The 26,142-nt window shown below is 42.0% G+C and overlaps 3 protein-coding genes across 4 annotated transcripts; 1 reads left to right on the forward strand and 2 right to left on the reverse strand.

Annotated features, from left to right (window-relative positions):
* Nucleotides 1-1,379: 1,379 nt before the first annotated feature.
* LOC136442905 (dolichyl-diphosphooligosaccharide--protein glycosyltransferase 48 kDa subunit-like) lies at nt 1,380-9,577 on the reverse strand. The gene is made up of 11 exons (XM_066439925.1): nt 9,421-9,577; nt 8,125-8,235; nt 7,581-7,667; nt 6,886-6,989; nt 6,384-6,478; nt 6,080-6,173; nt 5,216-5,364; nt 4,368-4,515; nt 3,458-3,578; nt 1,983-2,089; nt 1,380-1,647 (listed from the first exon to the last, which is right to left on the reverse strand). Exons 1-11 carry the CDS (start codon nt 9,548-9,550, stop codon nt 1,492-1,494), a joined length of 1,302 nt encoding a protein of 433 aa, XP_066296022.1. The 5' UTR covers nt 9,551-9,577; the 3' UTR covers nt 1,380-1,491.
* A 294-nt stretch (nt 9,578-9,871) lies between these two features.
* On the forward strand, nt 9,872-15,954 carry LOC136442906 (uncharacterized). The gene is made up of 5 exons (XM_066439926.1): nt 9,872-10,290; nt 11,502-11,709; nt 14,520-14,766; nt 15,280-15,383; nt 15,557-15,954. Exons 1-5 carry the CDS (start codon nt 9,992-9,994, stop codon nt 15,767-15,769), a joined length of 1,071 nt encoding a protein of 356 aa, XP_066296023.1. The 5' UTR covers nt 9,872-9,991; the 3' UTR covers nt 15,770-15,954.
* A 1,952-nt stretch (nt 15,955-17,906) lies between these two features.
* LOC136443079 (RNA-binding protein 42-like) lies at nt 17,907-26,101 on the reverse strand. Of its 2 annotated transcripts, none has more exons than XM_066440147.1 (8): nt 25,968-26,101; nt 24,571-24,676; nt 23,500-23,614; nt 22,538-22,929; nt 21,811-21,919; nt 20,915-21,076; nt 20,012-20,206; nt 17,907-18,209 (listed from the first exon to the last, which is right to left on the reverse strand). In XM_066440147.1, exons 1-8 carry the CDS (start codon nt 26,090-26,092, stop codon nt 18,094-18,096), a joined length of 1,320 nt encoding a protein of 439 aa, XP_066296244.1. In that variant the 5' UTR covers nt 26,093-26,101; the 3' UTR covers nt 17,907-18,093. The 2 variants fall into 2 exon arrangements, with proteins under 2 accessions (XP_066296244.1, XP_066296243.1); XM_066440146.1 differs by having other exon boundaries at nt 21,790-21,919.
* Nucleotides 26,102-26,142: the final 41 nt, after the last annotated feature.

The raw sequence follows: 26,142 nt of genomic DNA on the forward strand, positions 1-26,142 counted from the left end.
CATGTGCAAGATCATGGTAATTCATCGGTTGATGACATAACCGGGCCTGTTTTTTAAGATAATGCACAAACCTACCCGTGCTGAGAGGCCTCCTTTACCACCTACATGTAACCTCCAGGTTACATAAATATGCCACTTTGAAAATCATTGGGTTTGAGAGATCTCTAGTGCAGTGCCTTCAGGGTATGTACCGTTTAGATATACAGAAGTGCATTAAACTGGGGGACGTTGGGTTGGAGATCTGTTTGGATCTATTTTTTCAGGGTGGCGGAATTATTTACCCTGATGGAATCATGTTAGTAGATGTTACGTGGGGAATGAAATGCCTGCATATCTAAGGAGACTGTCATTGCTGCAGTTACTTCTTTTCCTTTGGGTGTCAACTAAGGCTATGGATCAAATCAAATCAAAATTCATACAAGACTCTACCATTTCACAAAGACTGGTTCAGATACTAGTATTCATTTTATCCTCAAACTGTGAGAGACTGGAACTCTTTACCCCAGAAAGTCATGGTCACAGCCGATCCTCCCAAGTTCAAGGAGGCTGTGCTCCTGCACCTGCGAGGACAATAACAGTGCAGCGCACTCTCCCCTTGGCGCTTTACCCCATCAAGATCAAGATCAACCTCTGTAAAAGCGTATCGTAGCTGCTGTGATTCTCAGTCCCAGTTCAAATGGACTGCATAGCAAAAGTGTAACAACATTCATACATACAAACATGCACGCATTTCCACACAAAAATATACAGTAAAATCAGCGCCATACGTGTGTATGTTTTGTTGCAATTTTATTGAAACCCTCTCCAAGGGAACATCTCTTCATAGCTTAATGGTCATCTTCATGTGGAAAACAGTTGTACAAACGTGTCAGCCATTTCACAGGACACAGAACAGCGGGCAGCTTTATAAAGCCCCGCCTCTCACTGGACCCGCGGCTGGGGATCCAGTGAGAGGGGGGCTTAACACAGAGTGTCGTACTTGTCATGAAGACACTACACAAGAATCTGTGCAGTCTGCATGCTATCTTGTAAGTACATGTATTTTTCGCATATAAAACATTGTTTTCCTGTCTGTAGTTACTGTGTGCAGCTTTCTCTTACATAAGCACATTCATAAGTCATATTTGAACAGTTGGTTACAACAAAGTCAGGAGAGACTTTTAACACATCAAGTTTTGTGTTTACAAGTAATCTCTGCTCTCAACAAGAGAGTTCATGGTTCAAACTGCAAATTTTCCAGTGAAATGGTTTGTGAGTACTATGTCAAAGTTGAAGGCCTCTGAGACGTAAACGGAACGTGTCTAGACAAGAATTGTTCACAAGTTAGGGGCCTCACAATACATTTGAATAAACACAGTCAGAACCATGAACAAGATTATACAGAAAAAGAAACAGCCATTCTACAAATGAAGATGATTGGAAGCTAAAACAATACAAAATAGGTGCATTGTAAAAAAAAAAGGCCAAAGAGACGAGGATTCCTTTTAAGTGTTATTCTGCCTTTTCCTTGGTGTCTTCGCGGTGGTGTAGAAACACGAGGCTGAAGACGAAGAGGCCGAACATCATGGAGAAGGCGCTGGCGTAGTACGGGTAGGCCGCTGCGATGAAACGCTCGTACTGTGTGTGGGTGAACGGACGCACTGACACCTAGGGACGGCAAAAATTCAGGAATGAGGTGAAACGTGAAAGAGAAAGAAAGTGATCTTGAACCAGTTTAGCTCACTGAAGGGCTATTCTTCCACTGGTCGTGACAGACACTATGTACAATACAGTTAGATTTTCATTGTACCTGGGAAATTCCTGTGGCTCTTTTCAACAAGTACAACGAATGACTGTGACCTTTTCAAGAAGCGTGAATGTCGGGTGAGCGACAACAAACTTGGGATTTCACCCCAGGGCTCGTTGAAAATCGCCAGCTGGCGACATGATTCACCTGGTGAAATAAAGATAAACAAACAAACAAACAGGTGAGTATAGCCTACCTGAGTAGTAGAGAACAGGTGAGTGTATCCTAGCCTGTTGTAGTCCACGCGGTACTGGAACACGCCGTACACGTCAGGTAACTTGAACTCCGCCACAAACTTCCCTCCTAAAACGAAGGAAAATAATCTGGTCAGTATGATCAGTATCACATATTATCTAGTAAACTTGCACTGTGCTGCAATTTATCAGTTCTGTACTTCGACTGATTAAGTATGGGTTGCTTGCCTGTACTTGTACAACCATTTTTACATGAAGTTGAATAAAGTTAACAGGAGAGTTACCCACAACCATTTTAGTACAGTATGTTTGTAACACTTTTCGTGGCACTGCCAAAATCAAGAGTCGGCAGTAGCTGTGAATGAACAAATGCAGGAGAAGGGGGTGGAAGACAAAAAAGGATGTTCCCAGATGTGAAGATTTTGGGTGGAGAGGTCAACGAGTAAACTGTGAAGTTCAACATAAGGCCACACCATCTTATTTTCTTGGTTAACAGAATAAAAAAAAATGTTTTTAAATGCTAGATTGGAAAAACAACATGAAAACAGAATCTCAGAGGAATGTTTTTAATTTGGTGCACACAGTTTCAGGGAGTGAACAGGGTCAGGTGCAAGTTTTCACCCCAGCCTTCTGTTTTCAAGATTGTTTTTTGTTGCTAGAATTAAAAATAAAAATCCGTTAACCAAGAAATCAAATTGGTTTGGCCTAAAGCCTGGTGAAGCACAGATCTTGTTTCATCACTGATGAAAGGTAGTGGATGTTATCTGAAACATCTGACCGTTTAGAAACCTATCTAGTTGCTTGAGTACCAGTTACCTAACATATGAACATAAAGCCATGAAAAAAACATTATTTTCTTCACTGATGAAAAGTGTTTGGTGAGCACTTGAGACGTCTGATAATTTCATACCATAATCCAGTTGTACAGATTGTATTACAGTTCGAATCTTTTCTTTTATTCTTCAATTTCCAGGATGACTTAATATTCACAAACCTACAGTACATAAAGCCATTGCGAATATTTTACAGTATTAGCGGCAACTCCTGTGTGTGTGGCGTCGTGTGGCGCAAGTGTAGAGCGCGCGGCTGTCAAACAATGGGACCCGGGATCTAATGCCGGGTTGTGCCCAGAGACATGTCCGAACTTGCGCCCCGACGTTGTGCCCTTGGGAAAGGCACTTAACACGACTTTCCTCACTTCACTCAGGTGTAAATGAGTACCTAGCTCATCTAGGGTTAGGGACGTCCCTCAGATAGGACGTTAAAAGGAGGTCCCGTGTTTGGGGAGAGCCACACCCTGCACATGTTAAAGAACCCACCACACCTTTCAAAAAAGAGTAGGGGCATGCCCCGGTGTGCGATGGTCCAAATCTTACAGTCCGGTCTGGGATGACATCTTGAAAAGGTGATAGTTCACCTGTTATGTCAATCCTTCCACAAAATGTGGTAAATCAAAATAAACAAATAAACTCCTGACCTTTGCGCTGCATGGTGGTGCGCACGAAAGGGTCGATCCTCACGAACTCCAGCTGCACGTCGTTGGCGTCGAACGGAACCCACTTCCCTTCCACCAGCTGCTCAATGACGATGCTGTAGACCTGCAGCGGGGAGGAGGACATTCAGGGCTCGAAATTTTCAAAGTTATACTTATAGATCTAGTTTAGCATTGCCATTCCTTTTATCATATGGTTTTTAATCCTTTATAGATATAATTGTCTATAAAACTGACTAGGACGTGTAATCTTACACTTACGTGTACGTAATGTATTGTATCTAGCTTCCATGGCGCAAAATAAATATAACCCCATAGATACAATCCCAACTTGTGTATGTAGTCATCAATGTAATCAACTGTAAATATCGGCGCAGTTTAGCTTTTGCCACAAGGCTGATTTGTATTATTTCCTTGAATAAAACCATCTCTAAGAAATTCATTTTTGGGAATAGGTGCACCCAACCCAAAAAATTGGGTACACAAAAAATTTCGGGTGCACAACATAAAATAAAGTAAAGTGTCAGCAAAAAATTTGTGTCCTTCAAAACACAGAAAATGATGTCTGTGGGTTACAAATCTTTAAATATTCTGGGGGTTCTTTCCCTTATGTAAGACAGATTCAGAAAATCGGGGTAAATTATGGTGACTTCGATGAACAAGCCACTTACATGTATTTGACAATGCTTCATAACTATCAATATGTAATGATATATGTTGATATTGAGTTATAGGACTCTAATGACTGTATCTCTGCTATATTGTATCTGACCCTTACCTCTTCCCTCATGACCTCAATGAAAAGGGGCCTGTGTGCCGATTTGAGCTTATCATGAATAAACAAAGGTTCAAACAAACAAAACAAAATAGGGAAAAAATAATGTTTGGACCGTACCACTTCCTCCATGACGGTGTAAGCCGTGGGGGGTTCCTGCTCCCCCTTGCGATGATGACTGACTACCCCCCCACGCAGAACGCCCTCCTCCTTGAACACCCAGCGAGACAGCGCCAGGGCGAACGCCTCGTTACCCGACTTGTCGTGCCTGAGGAAATGAAACAAAAGTTTTGATTTTTGGTTTTATTAGGAGTGCAACGGTACAATACACGTGGGACAATGGCAGCTATTGCTGGTGTCGTGACCCACACATAAAACATTACAGAACAGATGTTATTGTGTCTGGGGCCACGTCTCCAGTGCGACTTGTGCTTCTGCTGCGTGAGCAGGTAAGTCTTGCACAACACTTTCAATAATAATAAGTTTATCGCAAATTCCTGCCCGAGGGCTTATTGCACACAACATACATAAAATACATGTAACAGGGTAAAAACTAGGTATAAAAGAGGCTAGACTAGACTAGACTAGACTATACAAACGTAATCGTCTATAACTAATGACTAGTGGCGTTGTGTTGGTGTAACAGATACTACATGTAGCAGGGTGTTTGGCCTAGAACCCCTATAGTAAGTCCTGTGTTGGAATCCCCTAACATGTCACAATGTTGTGCCTGTGGGAAATCACTTGACACAATATTCCTCACTTCACCCAGATGTAAAAATGAGTATCCGACTTCGTTAAAAGGCAGAGGAAGGAGAGGGCCCTAGACACAGTAGATAAGAAACCCACTGCCCGTACAACCTAAAAAAGGTTATAGCACTACCTTTACCTTTTGTTTTACTTTAGGGTACCCGTTGGGATTATTAGAGTTGATGTTATATATTATATGTTTCTTAAACAATCCTTACTTCTGTGCCCCAGCCAGCGCCTTCTGTACAGCGGCAGTGAAGAACTCATCGCTGAACAGCTCCAGGGACCCGGTGAACACCACGCGGGCGTTGTTCCTAGCCTGGAGCGCAGCCACCAGGAGGGTGTTCTTCCCAACAGCGTGGGGGTACTGAGGGGTGGGATAGAATACCGTAAATCGATCAGTTTTCACGCCGGGACTTAATTTTACGGTAGAAATGATTTTGTACTAAAGTACTTGTACATGTAGCAATGAACCAATATTCGCATTGTCATGAATTTAGAAAGGTCATCGCAAAATGAGATGTGGGAAAGAATACCGTAAATTGATCTGTTTTCACATGACTTCATTTTACAGTAGAACTGATTCTGTACTAAAGTACTAGTAGCAATGAACACATATTTGCATTGTCATGAATTTAGAAAGGTCATCGCAAAAATGAGATGACCGCAAACATTTCTAGATTTACAGTAGCATTTAGCACAAGTACATGTATTTTAACTTTGAAGCTTACTAGGTTACATTTCAAACATATGTTAAACATTCTAAGTCAGAAGTAAAAGCAGTTCAAAATCCTATACATAGTATGTTCTTTGAAAAAAATACTGGAACTTTTGAGAACAGAAATATTAATTATTATGGTCAGAAAAGGCTCAGACTAGAGACATGCCCTCAGATGGGACGAGCTGCACCTACCCACCACACCTATCGAAAGCAATGGGGGATCCATCCAGTGGATATAACACAACAGTCTGGTCTTACGCAGCTTGTAGTTACTAGTACTGTACAAAACTGGTGTGTTATGCTTTGATGCTGTTTATCAATTAGGCAAAACAAGTAAACAGAAACAAAATGCCAGACGTACCTCTGACACTTTCTCATCAGGGTAGAAGGAGTAGGAAGTGGAGGATCCTGTCAGGACGTCCAACACCAGCGGGTTGTCTGTGTCTGCTACCATGCTGTAAAAAACAAAGGTCACATCACTCACATGTGCATATTGAGCGGATTCAAGGATTAATGTATTCTCAGCTGTGAGTCATATTCTGTGGAGAATATCCTACCATTTACCTTAGTTTGACATCTATTGTAACATGATTTTCTCAAACTTAAAGAATTTGACGTTTCTAGTCTAGGGACAATTCAGTTATATCTACATCACAAAAACTTACCCCACCCCCCTGAAGAGAATAGGAGTGTCCCGTTTGGCTCCCACGATGTTCTTCACATCGATGAGGTTTTCTGGGTCGGCAACAATCAGCGTGTGCTGGGATAGAACAACAAGTTACACAATAACTACAATTGTACTACTTAACAGTGTTAGAGTCCTATGGAAAGATAAAAAAACAACGTACAATGGCTTCAATGTTACTGTGAATTCATCTATCTTTTTTGGGAAGGGGGGGTACATAATTTTAGAATAGCATATAAGATAGAAAGTACATGTACAACTTACTACAAGCTTTTTCTTTTACTTTTAGTTATTCAAATTCACATTTCAATACACAGCTTTTGACCTTTTGTGCAGGAATATATGATATATTGTCCTTAAATAACCAGTCTCCATTGCATGCCTGCATTGATGGTTTGCTACACTAGGAGGCAGTTATACCATATACTAGTACATGTATACAGACAGATATGGAGGTATTACAGGGGTGTATCTGTGTTTACCTGTCCCTCATCTGCCAGGTCGTAGTTCAGGTGATCAATGACAGCTGTCTTCTCCTCGTCAAACTCCACGCCACACTCGCTGGCCAGCTCACGGATTGGCTCGCCTGAAATACATCATTACATGTGAGTGAGCGTCACATATCCTCTGTGAGCCATTTTTGACATGTGTTTGAGCATTTGCTGCTATAGGTTACTCAAGATCCTTTTGATGCATTGGTTTGATTTTTGACATCATGACCAACACCCCAAAGTCTGGAGAATTTGGCCCACCCATATTCTGTTTATCTATGCATATTTGCTAAAATGGACCAATTATTGTCAGACTGATAGCTGTCTTTTGACATGGTGTTGGGGGCTGTGAAGACTGGTTTCCATAGAGACAAGGATCCTGAGCTCCTATTGGTGACTCTAGGAAAGGGAATGGTTCTCTCCAGTCTGATGTGAACAGCCACAAGCTCTCGCCTGGAATCCAAACCTATTATAGCTCCCTAGTCTCCCCTCCGTAAATTTGCATGAGCTATAATAGGTTTGCGGAGAGGAGACTCATGAGCTATAATAGGATTTGGATTCCAGGCTACACAAGCTCTGGGAATAGAGGTCCTATCAGGCCCTGTTAATGAGAGATTCAATTGTGTAACACAGTCTAACTCTAGTCACTGCTAATGAGATGAGATAAGAGAAGAAGCAATCCTTACCGATTTCAGAGCTTGCAGCCACCAGAATGTTTCCACCCCCATCAATGAACTCTGTCAGAGCGCTGGTGTCCAGGTTGCCTCCGAATTCTGGGGGAAAAACAATCACACACATGTGAAAACTGTTCTAAAAATGTTCTCAAACTCAATCTTGAAATATCTATTCTCTGGTTTTGCTGTAACCTCTCCAGCCTCCACTAGTATGAATACAAGTAAGCATTTCCATACATTACTACTCAGTACGGTACTGCAGAATTGAATCAATTGATGCAACTGCCAACTTAAAACACTGCCCTCCTTTCCCTCTCCCTTGCCATGTTCAAGTCCCCCAGAAAGAAAAGAATTTCCAGTATTTCACACTGAAGACGAATATCATGCCTGTATCGTACCATACCTGCATATTCTTCTTCACATGATCTTACCAAGTTGATCGAATATTATTATTAGGTAAAAAAACAAACCTAAGTGTAACAAACAAGACACACCTGTATCTTAGAATTTAGTTATATGTTATAACTATAAGAAACAAGCAAAAAACAATTCGAACCTTCCACTGATGGAGCGAAGATGATGAGGTGTTCGAAGAGGAACTCTCCGTACTTGATGAGAGCGAGGCTGGAGTCGTCGGCGGTCTTGAAGGTCAGGTCAAAGCCTCGGTCTGAAATCAAGGAATTTCAAAGTTATGCAGTTGTGAACCAATCGTCATGCTAGGGTATGCCTAAACACCTCACCCGACCTCATCCGACCTCACCCGACCTCATCCGAGTCTAAAATGCAGTGTACACGGGGCATGGACACTATTTGACGTTCTGGATACGTTAAATATACAATTATGAATGCAAAACCAGCAGAAAACTGTAAGTATTTACCCGTTTTTATAAGTTACTCCGCTCTAACGGGTGCCGCGAAACCCCCATATGGTGCGTATTTCGGTTGAAAACAATGGCGAAACCCCGCGGAAAATAGATCAACTTGGACTCGAAAAATCTTGTTTCTGACAAAAGTCTGATTCCTCTGAAGCACTGTAGAAGATTGGTGAACTTGTCACGATACCGGAGACACATTTATATGCTTGATCTGACCTATTTTGACTGCACTGTTGACTTTTTCCGTGACCATGATACTCAAAACGGCACATATCACCCTTCTATCTTGGAAACGAGCGGAGTAACTTACAAAAACTGGCAAATACTTGGAGTTTGCTGCTTGTTTTGCATTTATAATTGCATATTTAAGGTATCCAGAACGTCAAATAATGTCCCTGCCCCATGTACACTGCATTTTAGACTCGGATGAGGTCGGGGTGAGGTCGGGTGAGGTGTTTAGGCATACCGGTCATGCTACCACATTGGTTGCTCAAAAATACTAAGATTGATGTCACTGTAGCTCAATTGGTAGCAGCCTCACAGTTGAAATCCGGGGAAGGGCATCCTGGTTGGAGCTGCATTCGTTTTACGGAAGGGACGTAAAATGGGGATGCCGTGATGCATGTTAAAACTAAGGCACCACAACAGCCTCATTACTCAAGTGGGTACCTACATGTACTCGGGTACAGATGAATAAATTATGATTGCCCCCCTATCTTTCGTTTCCTGGACCCACACAGGCCAGCTCCTCGGCTCTAGGGCCAACATGCCCCCGAGGAAATTTCATCTTAGCCCCATGAGAAAGACCCCGAGCAATGCAAACTTTTCTTGGGGACATGTTGGCCCTCGAGCCGAGGAGCCGGCAGGAGTAGGCTCTGGAAACGCTAGGTGTGCGCATACGTGGTGCCCCTCCCCACATGGTGAACATGAACACACGCCTCCAGGTGGCACATTACACCATCTTCACTCCTTCTTACCTGCCAGAGACTTGAAGAACACGGAGTGGGACTCCTTGATGGCGAGGTTGTCCAGCAGGACGAGCGTCCGGCCGCCCGCATGGACGCCGACAAGAGCCGCCAACAGAACGATCAGCACACGGGAAGCCATGTTGGAGCGAGAAGAACAAGACACAGTTACGCGGAATGATACATCAAAAATCATTCCTTTCTGACGAAAAAATGAATCATTAGAATTATTCATAAAGTCTAAAATGTGCTGTAAATCTAATTTTGTGGGATGTTTTTGGTGTAATTTGTTGGTGTGCGTGTCTAAAGAAAGGCGAAATGTGTGAACTATTTTTCTCCAAGCGTCGATATACGCCCAGCTGGAGCCGCATCACAGCGTGTGCAACGTGGCTGAGTGTCAAAGGTTATCATTAGTAATGTCAAAGGTCATCATCAAATAAGTTAATAAGTTAGTGATGACGTCAGGACCAGCATGCGTCGCGGTGGTTGGAGGAGGTCATCCTTTGACATCTGGGCAAATATTTAGTGTTCGGCAGATTTGACGGGATTTTCCTTGTTTTCTCGATGGTTTAAGGAGGCGGCCATGGCGGGAGACCTTCCTAGTATATCGTACATGGCGCTGTACATCGTCTCGGCCAGCGTCGTCACGGACTCGCGCTCGGCCACGCACTGGCGGCTGGACCAAGAGCGGGGGCTGGTCCGGCCGGCCGGGGAAGACGTCTCCGACCTGCTGGTAGGGGAGGGCGAGGCGGTGGACCCTCTTCTCGGGATCTTAACTAGAAATACTCAAAACCCCTGGGAGGACTCGAGACCGGGAGCGATAGACGGAGCCTGTAGTACATGTGGGAAGTTGGGATCTGGCAGAATTAGTGGACAAGAAAGGTGAGATTTGCCCGTTTTGTGTTGTCCAGATAACGGTACTACAGTAGAGGGTATCAGCTGTCAGTTGTTGTTTACATTTCTGCACCTGTCAAATGGGAGACACACAACCTCGTGTGGATTAGCGTTAGGATCTGTAGAACGCCTTCTAAGGTAAGATGACTAGCTGGAGATGAGAAGTCACCACTTGATAGATTCCCAAGGGTCTGGAATATACACAAGGAAGGGTGAATCTACTGCATTACACTACAGCATGCTTTAATGAGTAAACATCGCAGACTGCTATAGTTTGGTGTAAAATAATGTACATTTATATGATTTATAACATATTGACAATCTCATCTTTCTATAAGACCACCTTGCCACCAAATCTTGCCACTATCATACTGTCTTGCCCACCTGTAGATCTGCTTGGAGATAACTTGCCATCTACCCATATATATATATTATAGTGAATAGTTTCGCCAACATCAAATAAGAAATTAGTCATTAGAAAGGTAATGGTTAAGGTAGTTTGTTTGAGGCCGAAGGAGCAGTTGGTTGTTTGCCACTGTGTCTTGGCCACGGTATTGGAAGCCAGAGCCTGTGCATCCCTCTCCTTCCACTGCCTTTTACCTCGGAGGCTCCCAACGGAAATACCCATTTTTACACCTGGGTACCTGTTATGTATGTCATTTAAACTACCTTTCCCAAGGACACAACCTCAGTGTCAAGGGATTCTAACCAAGGGGTTCTGGGTTCTAGGCCATAGCCAAACACCCTTACGCTAACACCACACCATGCCACATGTACTAGGAGGGCTAGAAAAGCTTGGATACAACAGAACAGACCAATAAGAATCCATGTAGACTTGCCATACTCCTTGAGTGGCTGTCAACACATTTACTTACATATAATAGTGACCCGGGCGTCTTGAAAAGACGCATAAGGGTGGCGCCCATCTCCATTTCTATAGCCCTTGGGCCACACACATTTGTGCAAGTCACTACAGCAGGGGGCTGGTCTGCTGGTAGTGATGTGTGTTTAACTTCCACACTCTTTCCCAAATGCTGAGTGCTGAGCAGAGAAAGCAGTATGTACCATTTTTAAAGTCTTTGCTATGACCCGGCCGGGGTTCAAACTCACGACCTACCGTGTGCAAGGCGAGCACTTTACCAACTTGGCCATTGCACCGGTTACCTACTTACATATAATACATGACATTATTTCCTTAGATCGTTAAAACTTGAGTCAGAAACGACGCTGCTGACCTGCGGGGAGGCGGTGAACGCGACGCAGTACGACCACCTGGACGGCATCGCGCAGCGCCACAAACACAAGTCGCACCCCGAACCAGAGGTCGCCATGATCTTCAAGAAAACGGAAGGGGATGAGATCGACATGAATGCTCTGGAACAAAATCTCAGGATGACTCTCGATGAGGTGAGATTCCATTTTCTTGGACAAATCAAGCGTTTGAATTGTTCGTCTTCCTAGATGTCTATTGAAGAATTGAAGGTTGCACAAGGACCACCCAGGTTTGCATCAAGTATCAATGATACAATGCTAAACATCTAAGATTTTCACGGATCAAATTTTCAACGACCACTGTCGCCTTCTTCAGGATCAATAATGACCAATCACTGCCGAACATAAATTCGCAAAGTTACAAAATCATTATTAGAGTTATTGATCCTGAAGAAGGCCACAGTAGTCGTTGAAAATTTGATCTGTGAATACCTTAGTATTAGAATAATGTTTAGTATTGTATCATGATTAGTACCAACACAGATTTCCTTACGTGACTCAGGATGACTCTGGATGAGGTGAGATTCCATTTTCTTGAATATTTTAAGTGTTTGAATTGAAGTAAATTTGTTTGCCTCTTTTTAAATGGCAACAAAGTTACGTTGTATGCCAAGCCACCTGTATTGAAGAATTCAAGGTTGCACAATGAGCAACACAGGTTGGCATCAAGTATAAAGCAGAAATTAGGGTATCCAACAGTTTATGCAGCATGAACGCTCTGGAACAAAATCTCATGATGACTCTGGATGAGGTGAGATTCCATTTTCTTGGACATGTTCAGTGTTTGAATTGAAGTAAAATTTGTTCATATTCCTAAATAGCAACCAATTTGTATGCCAAGCTTTTGAAAAATTGAAGTTGCACAATGAGCAACTCAAGTGTGCATCAATACAAGTATCCAGGGCTCGATCTTAACTATGTCCCGATGTCCCGGGGCCACTAAAATTTAGGCCGGGACAACTGAAAAATCTATTTGGGACACTTTTGGGACAATAGGAAAATAATCAACTAATCAACATCAGAATGTCCTATCTCCCCGCGGTAGACCGGATCCGGACCGCAAGCGACCAAAACGTAATCTAAGACGACCACGTCATTTTCAAATGTGTGGCGACGTCAGTTTTTAATGGTAAGTTGCGGGAAATCACGGTAAATCGGCCTCTTTTGCAGCGATGAAATCCAAGATGGCGCCAGTGGTCATAGGTCATTGGGATAGTCTACTGCAATGTGGGTGGAACTATTGCGTGTGGTGTGATTTTACTCTACATTCAATCCTTGATTCAATAGTACAAAATTTAAACTTATTTCGTCAAAAACATTCTTTACATAAAGAAAATATATACATAAAGAAAACTTGCCTTGATAACATTTTGTTTTGAAGATAATACGTGGATGTTTTTTTTTTTTTAACTGCTCACCCATGCCTCTACTCTAGTGAAGTATGCTAACTAAATAAACAATGCGTTTCTACATGTACAGGCACGCTAGAGGCTATATTTCTGTATTTCTCTGCAAATTTCTGGCGTTTGGGCGGGTTTGGGAGTTTAAAACTCACACCAGGAGAAAAACTTAACCATACACGATCTTTTCATGGGTAACAATGCCATAATGATCCGGTGATTTTTCTGCGGCGTCGCCGATTTTGTGAAAGAAGGTTCCCGCTTGTGGCGACCATGTGCCCGGTAAGAATTTTCGCCAACACTCGCCAGTAAACTTATTTTCTGACCTACTCACGGTGTAAACAGATGCAGTTGGTGTTGTTTACATGAAAATTGTATTTTAAAACGTCAGTAGGGTGTCGGATACTCAACCCAAAACATCGATCCTTTGTTTTTAACGTTAGCGTTGTAGCGAAATGACCCATTGTTATGCGGTATCGACTCCATTCACAAGTTTTTACAGACAATGCCGATGGTAAAAGTGACGCCGCTCGCCACAAAAATAAGCGAATTTTCATGAATTTTTGCAAAATAATCCAGGAAAATAGGGAAGAAATATCGTAAATGTGGAATCCGAAAGCGGTATAATGGAGACGAGCTTTGCTGTTGAACGATTAAGTGCATCTTGTTTAGCATTCTTGTTAATAAATTTATGACGTTGAAATCGGTGCCTCTGTCTTGACTAATGTCAATCTCTATTTGTAAGAAGACCACGTGTCCAAGACGCCAGAATTCTATCGGTCCCCTGGGTGGTCTTCTTAGACACGTTTGACTGTACTAGACTAGTGTACTATCTATTGTTGTTACACTGTGTACCAAAGACAGAGACAATCTGAAGAATATTTCATTCTTTTCTTCCCACCTGCCACTGATAAAGTACAAGTGGTCCCTGTAAATGTACTAGACTAGTGTCACTCAGTGACTCACTATGTACTGTTTATTTTCAGAAAAAGATTATGTTCTTAAAATGACTTTTTGAAGTTCCCACTTGTTACATGATAAGGCACTGCAGCAAGTGGTCTACCTGTAAATGTGCAGTGGACGTTGCACTACTATCCATAAGATATAATGTAATAAATCTGTTGTTGTCTAATAAAAAATAAACAAGATAAGTTTGAATCTGAGTTGATTATTTCAATGGACAATAAGCTTACACAGCAATACTGTACTCTTACTGAGCTTTACAGTTGTTGTAATACATAATTTCTGAAAATAGGGTTGGGACAGTCCATCCTCACTTCGGGACAGTTGAAATTTATTTTTGGGACAATGCTGGGACAGTAGGGAAAAAAGTTAATTTTGAGGCCTGAGTATCAAACAGAAATTAGGGTTTCCAACAATTTTACCACATGTCTTGATGTCTGTCTTTTCCAAATAACATAAACATCATGCATTTATGACAAGTGACTACAAACATTTGAATGCATATGCCATAAAAATTCTTACATGCTATGCAAAGTTGACATTTTGCATCCTTCTTAAAGTTATTCTATCCATATTCTGCAGAATCCCAAGTCGATAGCTGTTTACAACCAGATAGGAAACTTCTTCCGAATACGCGGGAACACGTTCTCGGCAATAGAGTGCTTCCGGAAAGCGTTGTCCCTGTCGCCTAGCAACCCGGACATCCTTCTGAACCTGGCGCGAGTGTTGTTTAACCTGCAGTATCTGGACGACGCCATCCACCTGACCAGACGATCGCTGGAGCTGCAGCCGCCAGGACAGAACTGCTGGCTGCATCACTTTACACTAGGTGAATATTCACATGTCACCTGTTCCATATATGCATAGTCAAGGCTCTCTGTCCTCCTTTGTATTCTCTTTGTCAATTTGTGTTGCCGCATACTTTGGCCATCAATAAATTTGAAGCACCACTTGAAAGTTCATCTGTGTTGGTAGAAGTCATTTTGGATCAAAGTTAAACTGTAATTTCAAACCCTAAAAATAGACTTATACCCAAATTACTTAGAAGCAATTGCTCGTTCCTTGACAAAGAGTTGATCAGTTGAAAATTTGCGTAAGTCCAATTTTTTGTGTTGGAAATTGCAGTTCAACTTTGATCCAGAACTTAAAAGAAGCTATAGATCGATTGTGGTGATATTCGGTTTGTGGATAGGTCTTGGGAAGACAAAGGTCAAGGTCGATTGTGGACCTTCTAAGTTCTAGCAGATTCCCTTGGTACTGCATTGGAACTTCCCATGTTTGTATCTTCTGTTCTGGACATGTGCATCATTATTCAGTCTAACAATCTGTGTGCCTTCTGCAGGTGAAATACTAAAAGCGTATGGGAACTACCACGAGGCCAGTATCCACTTCAGACATGCCCTGGACTTAAATCCCTCCTTCCTACCTGCCAGGGCTCATCTACAGGTAAGACTACACTAATACAAGCCTTAAACAAGTTGGCCAGAGATCATCAATGATTTGATGTTGGGTGGCAAGGTATTCCATAGATTGATGGCTCGGTAGAGAAAGGTTCTGGCTTCTAGAACTGTACTACATCTCATCCAATTCTCTTATTTATTCCCTTGCTGTTCCCATAGTCGCTGGCCAACCCCCAGACCTCCTCAGCAACAGTATACACTGCAGTCATCATCAGCTGTCTGATCGTGGGGGTGCTGATCTGTTTATGGCACAGCCTGGACATCTGTCATCACACATGTGGCAGCCCTGCCAGAAAGACCCTCCGAACAGTGGACTGGGACCGCAGTCGAATCTCCATACCGTCCCGCGTCATCCGCTTCAAAAAAGTCTGACTGACAAAAAAAGGAACTTCCCATATTTAAAAAGCCATATTCTTGACCAATGTGAGGATACCAGCGAAAGGATTTGGTACCCAAACCAGACATTGTTGTTGATTCTACGTTCGAAAAACCGGTACCTTCAACTGAAAACGATGAACGAAACTCCTTTTTTCACGATGTGTAAATGCATGGAACTTCGTATTAAAAAAAGTGGTGAAATGTAATTGTTATTCAACAGTGAGTTCACAAGTGTTGTTCGAGATTAGCCAACCTATCTTAGACAAGATAGGCAAATGTTTTGTTTTGTATAACAAAGGTATTTCTGAATGGCTACTTGTAGTTGTTCATAGGACATTTGACTATTGCAGTGGAAAATGGCAGGCATGTTATAAATGTTGAGGAAAGCAGGTTAAAAAAAACTGATCTGAAGACTGCAGTACACTTTATTGCCAGTAGAGGTCTCTGTTTTGCATGTGTAAGTCAAACAACACATGATCAATATGTGAAACATAAGTCACCTTCTCATCTACATCTGTATTCGTCATACAATTGTGCCAGTATTTCTTTCTTTACAAATTTGTTGCAAACTTTTTACCCACTGAAATATACATGTAAGCTCACCACACGGTGACAAACCTAGGGTCTAGCTCATCCTTATCTGTTGGTAGCCCATGCTTTTTTCAAATTTTAACAGTTTTATGATTTGAAAAGAAAAAAAAATATTGTTGTGTTGTGAGGAAGGAAGATGTTTGTTCAGAGAGCATGAAAACTTATTTAATGGTTTAGAAAAAAAGGAAATAAAAGTACTGTTGTTGGTTCATTGTATCAGCTGATTCATTACTTTCTAAGGGTGTTGATATAAGTATAGCATAGTCAAATATTACAATATTCTTTTCAAATAATCATAGGTCTTAAACACAACCACTCACATCTGCCCCTGGTACTGAACACCATTCACTTGAACACATCTGTCCCAGGTGCTGAACACCATGGCCATCCACACCTATCTATCTGGTGCTGAACACCATCCACTCAAACACAGCTGTCCTTGGTGCTGAACACCATTCACATACAGCTAACACACCTGTCCCTGGTGCTGAACACCATCCACTTGAACACATCTGTCCCAGGTTCTGAACACCATGGCCATACACACCTATCTCTCCGGTGCTGAACACCATCCACTCAAACACATCTGTCCCTGGTGCTCAACACCATCCACATACAGCTAATAGACCTGTCCCTGGTGCTGAACACCATCCACCCAAACACATCTGTCCTTGGCACTGAACACCATATACAAACACACCTGTCCTTGGTTCTGAACACCATCCACTCAAACACACATGTCCTTGGTGCTGAGCAGCATCCACACACAATGCCTTCCTTCCATCCACAAACGCACATGTCTCTGGTGCTTACCATCATTTGTTTTAAGCAAACATACCTGTCCCTTATCCTACTAATATAACTTGACAACACATTACAACATGCCGTTCAAATAGTTTTAATGTTTCAGCTCTTTCAACAAAAAGTATGTACATTGAAAATGCTTCTTACAACAATACTATAGCCATTTACCAGAGTTCTGCATATCCTTTTTTACCCCTACATTTGCTGTGTTAACATCATTATCTCTACATGTCCCTTTTTTTACCCAAGTGTCCATAAGGAGACCCATAAGTTTAAGTGTGCATATTGGACAGATTATTTTTTGGTCACAGACAGGGGCAAGAATATTAGATTTAATCTACCTTCCATCCCTCCTTTCCTGAAAAAAAGGTGTCTAGGAAAAAAACATTGAAAATATGTAACAGAGGTATCATTCCTAAATACCTAACCACATACAAGTACTGTAAATTCACCTATGTTTGTGGGCCTTAAATTTCACAGCATGATAAACAGTTTGCTGTCTATTTGACTACCAAAATCAAAGCAATAATATTGACGCATACAACTGAATTCCTATAAAAATGTATGTATGCTCTCCCAGATACAAGTTTGACATTTAGATGTTATGTGGCCTGCATTTTTTTCTTGCCACTTTTTAATTTTCATTCCTCTCCATAAAACAATAAGGTTCATATTGTGGCCTACACTTCAGGACATTCATGACACATTGACAAAAATGTGGTCTTTGTTGACCATGATATTCGTACATACATAGCAGATTTCATGATAACACTTTATTTACTACATGAAAAATAGAAATTAATAATGGTAAGAAAGGTTTGGATTTGCCAAAAGTATTTGTTTGACCTTGGTCAAAGGGTCAAAAACAAGATGGTTGACACAATAACAAACACAAGAGACCTACATGTACATGTATAAATAAACTACATCTTATATCCCAGCTTGTTTCTTTCTTTTTGTTTCTTCCGTACGATGTCTATTGATCTGTCTTTCCATGTGCTTTTCCTCAGTTTGATGGGCCTGTTACCTACATATTTTCCTGAAATAAACAAAAATAACATGTTAGTCAAGGATACTAAATGACAATGCATTATTGACCTTATGAATGGTATTGTTTTAGAAATATCACTAAAGCTATCAAATGAGGTAAGTTGATTCCCCTAAGATTTTGCCTTAATTTTCAAAGTCTTGCCAAATCAGAATTCTTTGACTCTTTTCAACAAAGTATCATTCAAAAGTTACAATCCAAGAGGATGCCCCTATCTAAAGCATACTTCTTTTCGAGTGAGGAAAACCGTAGGTGTAAAGTGCCTTTCCCACAACAATTTGGCCTGCCAGGTATAACTTTTAAATACATTAGATAGTGAATAGATACTATGCAGGGTGCGAAATACCCGGTTGCGCACTTGCGCAGCGCAACAATATTTTGGTTGGCGCAACTTATCTCTTAACCCAGGTTGCGCGGTGCGCTACCTAAATTTTGGGCCGGAGAAATCGATTTTGCGGCAATTACTTGGACGAAGTAGAAAATAATTGGACCAAGGAAGCTCACACACCCGTGTGGTGTGCACACACACTCGCTCTCAGTCTCGTAAACTTTCAAACCAAACATATGAATCGACCCCCAACTAAACAAGTTAATAAAGTTACCGATACTTTTTCACTCGTTTGCATCCATATTCAACCTGTTTTATTGTGCCTGGATCGCAAAATTCGTCGGAAAGAGAGCGCGGCTTAGCGCTCGGCTCTTGTCCGCCATGTTGAATTCATCGACTCTCGCTGAATATCGCGTGATTGCGCGAGAGTAATGACGTGTAATCTGCAGTACCGGCAACTACTGATAGAGGGCAGTGTTTGAGTTGCTGTGTATTTCTATGGGCGAAATGTTGCTAGTGCTTTTTTTGGGGCAAAATTAAAAATTACAGAAGTAGAGATGGAGCCACTTTACTAATAATAAGCTGGGATTTAAAGATTCTTTACTTTGCAACAATGATTATAGAATAAACAATGTTGTGACAGTGAGATAAAAACTGGACAATGACATAGACTATTGTATTTATTCTATGATTATCATACATGTACATCATTGATAACTCACCTGTGAATTTTCTAATAAAAAATATAGGTGATTTTATTCCGGGGGTACTTTTATTAGATTTTGAAAATAGGCCCAGTAGCAACTTTTATGTAAGGGATGAGAATAATGTACAGGTACAAGTCCTATTGCAGTGTAACTCTTGCTAGAGCAGAAAAAGCAAAAAGTCTATGGGTGTTGAAAAAAGGATTTATTTGTACTAAAAAAATAGCCGTGCCATGTCACATGAATTGTATAAGTTTGTTTGTTGTGGGTTGTGGTGTTTTATTAACATTGTATATCATTGAATTTTATTTTGAAACAAAAACACATTTAAGCACCAGTTATATTGTTGAAGGCTATGTAATACTATGTACTTACAAAATATAATTTCAAGAAATCAGTGAATTTTAGGTGGGGCAACCTGAAATTCTGACGGGCAACCTAGCTTTCTACCTAGGTTGCACACCGTGCAACCTGGCTCAAAAAAGTATTTCGCACCCTGTACTATGTAAGCTACGAGAATGGTACGAAAAGAAACACCTTTTTTTATCAAAGCAGGTTGATTTTTGTATGAAATGAGAACTTGAAACTTGGCATAAATGTAAAGCAACATCTCTTCTAGAGACTGAAGTATCTCAATGTGTTTTTCACATTTCTACCTGCCACTGAAGTTGAGCACAACCTCATAATAACTACTGTTATAGTGTTATAGTACAGATTTTGCCTTTTTGGGCTTGTTTCATTTACTGCTTTGTAAAACTTACCGTTCATTTCTCTCATGGCTTTTACAAAGTCGTTGGGATCCTTGAAGCTGACAAATCCATAGCCTTTGGTCTTATTTGTCCTTTTGTCCCTGATGACCTTGGCCTTGAGGAAGGACGGATACTTGTTGAACGCTCTGGCGAGAACGTCATCGTTCACTTCGTTTCCCAAATCTCCACAGAAAATTCTGAAGTCATCTGCAAGAAAGAATGACAATGTTTGGGCTGTGTTTGATAATCAGTGGATAAATACGTTTATTGCAAGTTCTAGCCTGAAGGCTAATAGCAAGCTTAAGTGAGGGGAATGGATAATTCTGTTTGGGATTACACTCTGCCTCTGGACGACACACACAACTGACCTGTTTCCCATTCCTGCAGACTGGAATCCTCCCACAACAACATATAAATCATATTTGTAATTTCATATTATATTCAAACTCCTTTCAAATCATAATCTATCAATGTTTCTAACTTGAAGCAATAATTTAGAGAAGAGTAAAACAACTTTTATGATAACGAAATCTATATGACAAATCATGAGAGGCAAAAACAAACTTGTAGTTAACTGTAACATACTGTAGTACTCACCCTGACCAATCAAACCACGTGAATCGCATTGAAACAGTGATTGAAAGCGACCGCGATTCAACGTTTAGAAAAAACAGTTTCTACTACTTTCCTCTAAACGTTAAATCACGGTCGTTTTTAATCACATCCAAAGTGCCAAAATTGTCAATCTGAAAACATCTTTGGAAAGCTGACACCTTCCACCATCTCACTGGCGAGTTTGTTTTGTCAGATGTAGTCGTTAACGCAACTTAGAAAGCGATTGGTCGGAAAATGGTTGATACGAATCTGAGTCTCAATGCGATTCACGTGGTTTGATTGGTCGGGGTCGTACTGTACCTGTTTCCCACTCCTGCAGACTGGAGTCCTCCCACAGCTGTCCTGCTGCTGTTCTGACGTACTTCTTCTGCTTGTCCTTCTGTTTTCTCTTCTTCTGGTTGTCCGGTCCCGACGTGCTCCCCTCAGCTGCAGCTACAGCCTGGCCCTGCTCTACTGTAGGGGCTGGAACACGCCAAGCAGAAAACAACAAGAAACAGTCAACACAAAAAGGACGGAAACTTCAATTTGATCAATCACATCTCTGTTACCACTTAATCAATTGTATAGCACATTTAGATCATTAGAAAGCTTTTTAACTTTCCGCACACGGAAGTAGCGGTTTGGCAACCTATTCCCTATTGGTTACAGAGTTAGGCAGCAGGGAGAATGTTAATCACACTTTACAATGATACCATATCTGTGTTGATGCTAGAGGAAACATTGAAAGGTTGAACACCAGAACTGAGAATGTGAGTGCATCATAAAACACAAGTGCCGCAATTCCCCTTCTTAACGGTGTGTGATGTTTGGCACTTTCTTTGGTGACCCAACCACAAAATCAGTCGTATCTTCCACTGGCCATCACAGTAATGGTTTATTGTACCGGGGAAATTCCCCTAGTTCTTTTCGACAAGTATAATGTACAGTGGACCTCTGGTTAACATCCCATCCTAAGAACTGCAACCCTGGGATTCAAACTCCCAAACTCTTGGTCCAGAGACAGGGTCATTAATCATTGGACGCCTTTTTGACATGGTCAATGTGTGGTCCTCCTTAAAGAAAGGACGTATATCCTAAAATATCTTCCTACACTGTAAGGGCTGCCTCTCTCAACAACTATGGCAAAGCTGGGATTTGAATTATTGACCATCTAGTCTAAAACTCAGGTTACTAACCTCTAAATGACAGCGAGTTACCTGCTTGCTGGTGCCCTGGCTGTGGTAGTTCTACTGGTTGTTCCACTGTGGGCTGGACAGGTGCAATTTCTACAGGCTGGACCAGGTCTGTGGAGGGTGGCTCTTCTGTCTAGCAGGGCACAGATAAAAGGTCAAAGGTTAGTGTCAAGCGCCAAACCTCTGCACATAAAAGAACCCAACACGTTACAAAGCTACATTGCACTACTACCGTATACTACTAGCTAACAAAAAAGCACCATGCTCTCGTCCTCAGTCTAAGCGTCGACTGCTTTACCTTTACTTTTTGACAGATTTGACAGACCTAAGAGTGAAATATTTTCTTTGCTTTTGAAATAGCCCGGCATCCAAACCTACATTGTGTATTATACATGTAGCAGCCAAGTCTCGGCAGCTATAACAGGTTTGGATATACCAGGCTGCTGGTAAAGAGAAACAAAAAGATCTATCTATTCATGAAAGTTTATTGCAAGTTCTTGCCCGGAGGCTAATTGCAAGTACAAGTAACATGAAAATAATGACGGACAGACAATGGGTAACAAAGTCAATATAGCATGTGACTATTTTTTGTCTAAATACTGACACTTAATTCTAACTTGGGCTTGACTTCCTTTTCCGAGACATTATTACACCTTGGATAACTAGAAATATATCAGTGAAAAAGTACTGCTATCATTAGTAAAGAATACTACATGTACATGTATATCATTATCAGTGAGGAAGTCCTAACCTGTTCTGTTGCTGTAGTCGGAGGTTTGTACACCGTGGGGCCGCTCTCTACCACCACCCCAGGCTGGGGGCGCGGGGGTGGGGGCGCCATCGGAACCTGCCGGGGCATCTGCATCGGTCCCGGCATCGGCCCCATCTGCATCCGCTCGCCCCCCATGGGACCAATGGGACGGCCCATCATGTGGCCAACGGGCCCTACCATCGCCTGTCGGATCATGGGAGGGCCCATTTGGGACATGTGGATGGGGGGCATGTGGCTCATACTCATAGGGGGCATGGGAGGCATGGGAGGGGCGGGCACCATGGGGGGTCTCTGCAGCTGGTGGGGGATGAAGATAGGGCGTGGCGCCGGCACCGGTCTGCTGACTGATATCATCGCAGGACCGATGGGGGCTGGGAACGGAAACAAAGTCTTTCTTAAGTTTCTACTTCAGAAATCAGAAAATATATGTTGAGTACAAGCAGTTATGTAGCAATTGTAGTACATATATACGTACAAAAGAACAGGGAACACCCCAGAAATATAGAGTAGGAAGGGGGGAGGGTAGCCTGTATTTACACAAGCTCTCGGCCGGAGGTCACTGACCCCCTAGGGGGATGGTGGTTACAGGACCGGCTGGCCACTAGGAGCCAATTCGTCAGGCTAGGCGGGAGGGCGCCAATCACAGGATGTGCGTCATGATGGGGGGGGGGGGGTTAGACGGGGCAAGCGCTGTCAAGAGTAGAGTGGCTATTGCATTTTGCCTTTTCCAGACACAAATGCAACTTCAGCTTTACATCTTGTCTACAATGAAATCCTGAGTTTTGAGCAAAATTACAGGCTTGGCCGGGGAAACATTGGAAGAAATACCCTAACTTTGAAAATCAACAGGATGGAGCTGGGATTGGAACAGGATGAAGGAGTGCCACTGTTCCATTCTTTAGGGAGATTCACGAAAAGAACATAAATGAATGTGCATGTACCTGAAACAGGCTGGACACTGTGCACAGTGATAGGCCTGTTCATCATTGGTCCAACACGGACTGCTGTAACCCCTATAGCCATGGTCGCCTGAGCTGTGGCAATACTGGCTGCAACCTGTCACGGAATAAAAAAATACTGTCTTATTCAAAATATCACACCTCAACAACCAGCGTTGGAAAAGATTTAAAACAGTCACTGACCCTATAAGGTGACTACATAAAAAATCTATTGGCCCGAACCAACTTTTCTCTGGCCCAAAATTTCTATGCATTTTTGCTTGCAGCAATGAAATACTTTTATTTGTCAGTGTAAAAAATCTTAAAGCAGCATTGTTCGATGACAGCTTATGACCCTTGCGTATCATTAACCAATACATCACATTTCAGGGCTTGAAATTCATCTTTGGGAATAGGTGCACTGGTGCACCCAACTAAAAAAATTGGGTGCACAGAAAGAATTTTGGGTGCACCAGATAAAATAAAGTTGAATGTTCTTCAGAACATAATTACAAAGTTTAATGCTGCTGCCTCTCTTAAGAACTTCAATCTGTAATTCTATACCTAACTTTAAAATTTCAAACAAATAATACATTAAATAAAGTACAGCAAAAAGTTATCATGCTGTTTTTTATATTTACATTTCAAGAATATTCTGTATACTAGTGTACAATGATACCTTTAACCCTATAGGCTACAAAAATATACAGGTGCACCAGTGCACCCACAGTCAAAAATTAGGTGCACAGCTCCAATTTTGGGTGCACTGGGTGCACATGCACCCACTATTTCAAGCCCTGCATTTGGAAGGCCAGGACTGGCTAGCTTTACGGGCGTCTGACAAGTTTCTAAGACTGGTCAGTCAGGCAAGCCGCTGGGAGTGAAGTCAGGCTAGAGGCCCGACATATTTGCCAATGGAAAATCTCAGAGTGAAACACCCATGAAAAAAAAACAGCACTGGTCCGATTAAGCATATGGCACTGTAAGCATATGGTCGGATCGAATTTGTCCAATCGACAGACTTGAAATGGACCTGCGCAATGTTGTGTAATCTGAGACATAGTCTTGCCTTACCTGGTTGAATGTGTTGGCTCCTATAACCATCCTAGGATGCCCCCCCTGCATGGCCAGGGCCATCGCTGGTATTCCTGGGGAGGGGGCCGCGATCTCCTGCTCAAAGCTAACACACACAGAAACAGGCATTCGTGAGACAAGAGTTTCTACACTAGTCAATTTCATATGTAAATATATATTATTAAGCTAGTTCACGGTTGAAGTTTGTAAGGATGTTGAAGTTAAAGGGCCATGCATATGCGCGATCTCCCACCACACACACGGCCAAATTTTACCGGCCCCACTATCCTGCCTGCCCCACAATCCAGCCTACGCCCACTAGAATCTAGCTAATAGTACTATGATCACAATCACTCAGATATACAAATATAGCAAGCGGTTAGTGGGGGCGGGCTGGATTGTGAGGGCCAGCGAGATAGTGGGGCCGGTAAGGTTGAGGCACGCATTCAGTGGGGGGCCGTGGGAAGCTTCTACTGGTCAGGGAGTTGGCTACGGAGAACAGGGAGAAGAGAGGAGTATAATCTCCAAGCAGATCTAGACGGGGCACGAAAATTGTGTAGGCTGGCTGGAGCTTATCTGGCTGACTGGACCTTCTCTGGCTAGCATTTACGATTTTCGCGCGTAGATCTGCTTGGAGATTAGGAACAATAGGCGTCCGTTGGTCACCTGTTGTCCCTCTCTCTTACATACACCTTCTTTCCGTATCCCGTACTTGACACCATTAGCATACTTTTCTGGTTTTCACTCTATTTGGCTAATTTCTTCTATTTTTCCAGCAATCCACAGAGCCTGGTAAAGGCTCTGGATCGTGGGCAGCAAGTCCTGTGCGTGTGGACTCACAGGATCTTGTCTCCTTGGGTACTACTACTAGTATACATGCAAGATATATCTCGTTTTAGTTTTAATACTAGAAATAGTCAACATTTATATGGAAAAAGAAACAATTCAAACAGTCCTGCGGTGTCATTTCAAACCTGGGTTTTCATCAGTACAACATGAATTTCGTTTAGAAAAAAAGGAAAATACCTAATATTTTTTTTCACAAATTTGGCATCCAGGGAAACATACTCACAATATTTGCTAATTATGAACCATAATTCACAGAAATTGCTAAGAGTCGTGACAATAAAAAAGTGTCAATATGGCAATCAAACTTCCAACATGTTTCCAAGATATTCAACAAACGATATTCTATGGAGATATGGAGACAGGACTGAATATAATTTTAAAACACCAAAATATTTTTATCTTCATGGCATGGTGGGGAGGGGGGCGACAATTCTCGTGGATATGTTGTGAGTTAAACGCCGTATGAAGTACAGAAAAAGTTCTCAAAAGAAGGAAAACAGCCTTTTCAGAAATCAGACGTCATGACAAGGACGGTAGAGGTTCCTTACCGGCTCATTTCCGCCTCCATTTCGCGGAGCTTCTGCTGATGGTCGTCTGGAGCCGCCATTTTCGCTTCTTTGTAACAAATGAACCGCCTACAAACGAGAACTTTACATTCAAGAAAAGTGTACATACGCTCGCAAGAAAATAAACTTTGATACATTAGGGACACTATTTACAAAA

This window comes from Branchiostoma lanceolatum, chromosome 10, assembly GCF_035083965.1.
Source record: "Branchiostoma lanceolatum isolate klBraLanc5 chromosome 10, klBraLanc5.hap2, whole genome shotgun sequence".
NCBI classification, from domain to species: domain Eukaryota; kingdom Metazoa; phylum Chordata; class Leptocardii; order Amphioxiformes; family Branchiostomatidae; genus Branchiostoma; species Branchiostoma lanceolatum.

Coding starts and splice junctions, on each gene's coding strand:
- LOC136443079 (XM_066440146.1), bottom strand. CDS start 26,092: ATGTACACTTTTCTTGAATGTAAAGTTCTCGTTTGTAGGCGGTTCATT. Junction 24,677..25,967: donor ATGGAGGCGGAAATGAGCCG/GTAAGGAACCTC, acceptor TGTGTGTGTTAG/CTTTGAGCAGGAGATCGCGG. Junction 22,930..23,499: donor CAGTGTCCAGCCTGTTTCAG/GTACATGCACAT, acceptor TTCCGTTCCCAG/CCCCCATCGGTCCTGCGATG.
- LOC136442906 (XM_066439926.1), top strand. CDS start 9,992: ATGGCGGGAGACCTTCCTAGTATATCGTACATGGCGCTGTACATCGTC. Junction 14,767..15,279: donor GCTGCATCACTTTACACTAG/GTGAATATTCAC, acceptor TGCCTTCTGCAG/GTGAAATACTAAAAGCGTAT. Junction 15,384..15,556: donor CTGCCAGGGCTCATCTACAG/GTAAGACTACAC, acceptor CTGTTCCCATAG/TCGCTGGCCAACCCCCAGAC.
- LOC136442905 (XM_066439925.1), bottom strand. CDS start 9,550: ATGGCTTCCCGTGTGCTGATCGTTCTGTTGGCGGCTCTTGTCGGCGTC. Junction 6,174..6,383: donor ATTCTCTTCAGGGGGGTGGG/GTAAGTTTTTGT, acceptor TGTTTTTTACAG/CATGGTAGCAGACACAGACA. Junction 1,648..1,982: donor ACCTGTTCTCTACTACTCAG/GTAGGCTATACT, acceptor TGCCGTCCCTAG/GTGTCAGTGCGTCCGTTCAC.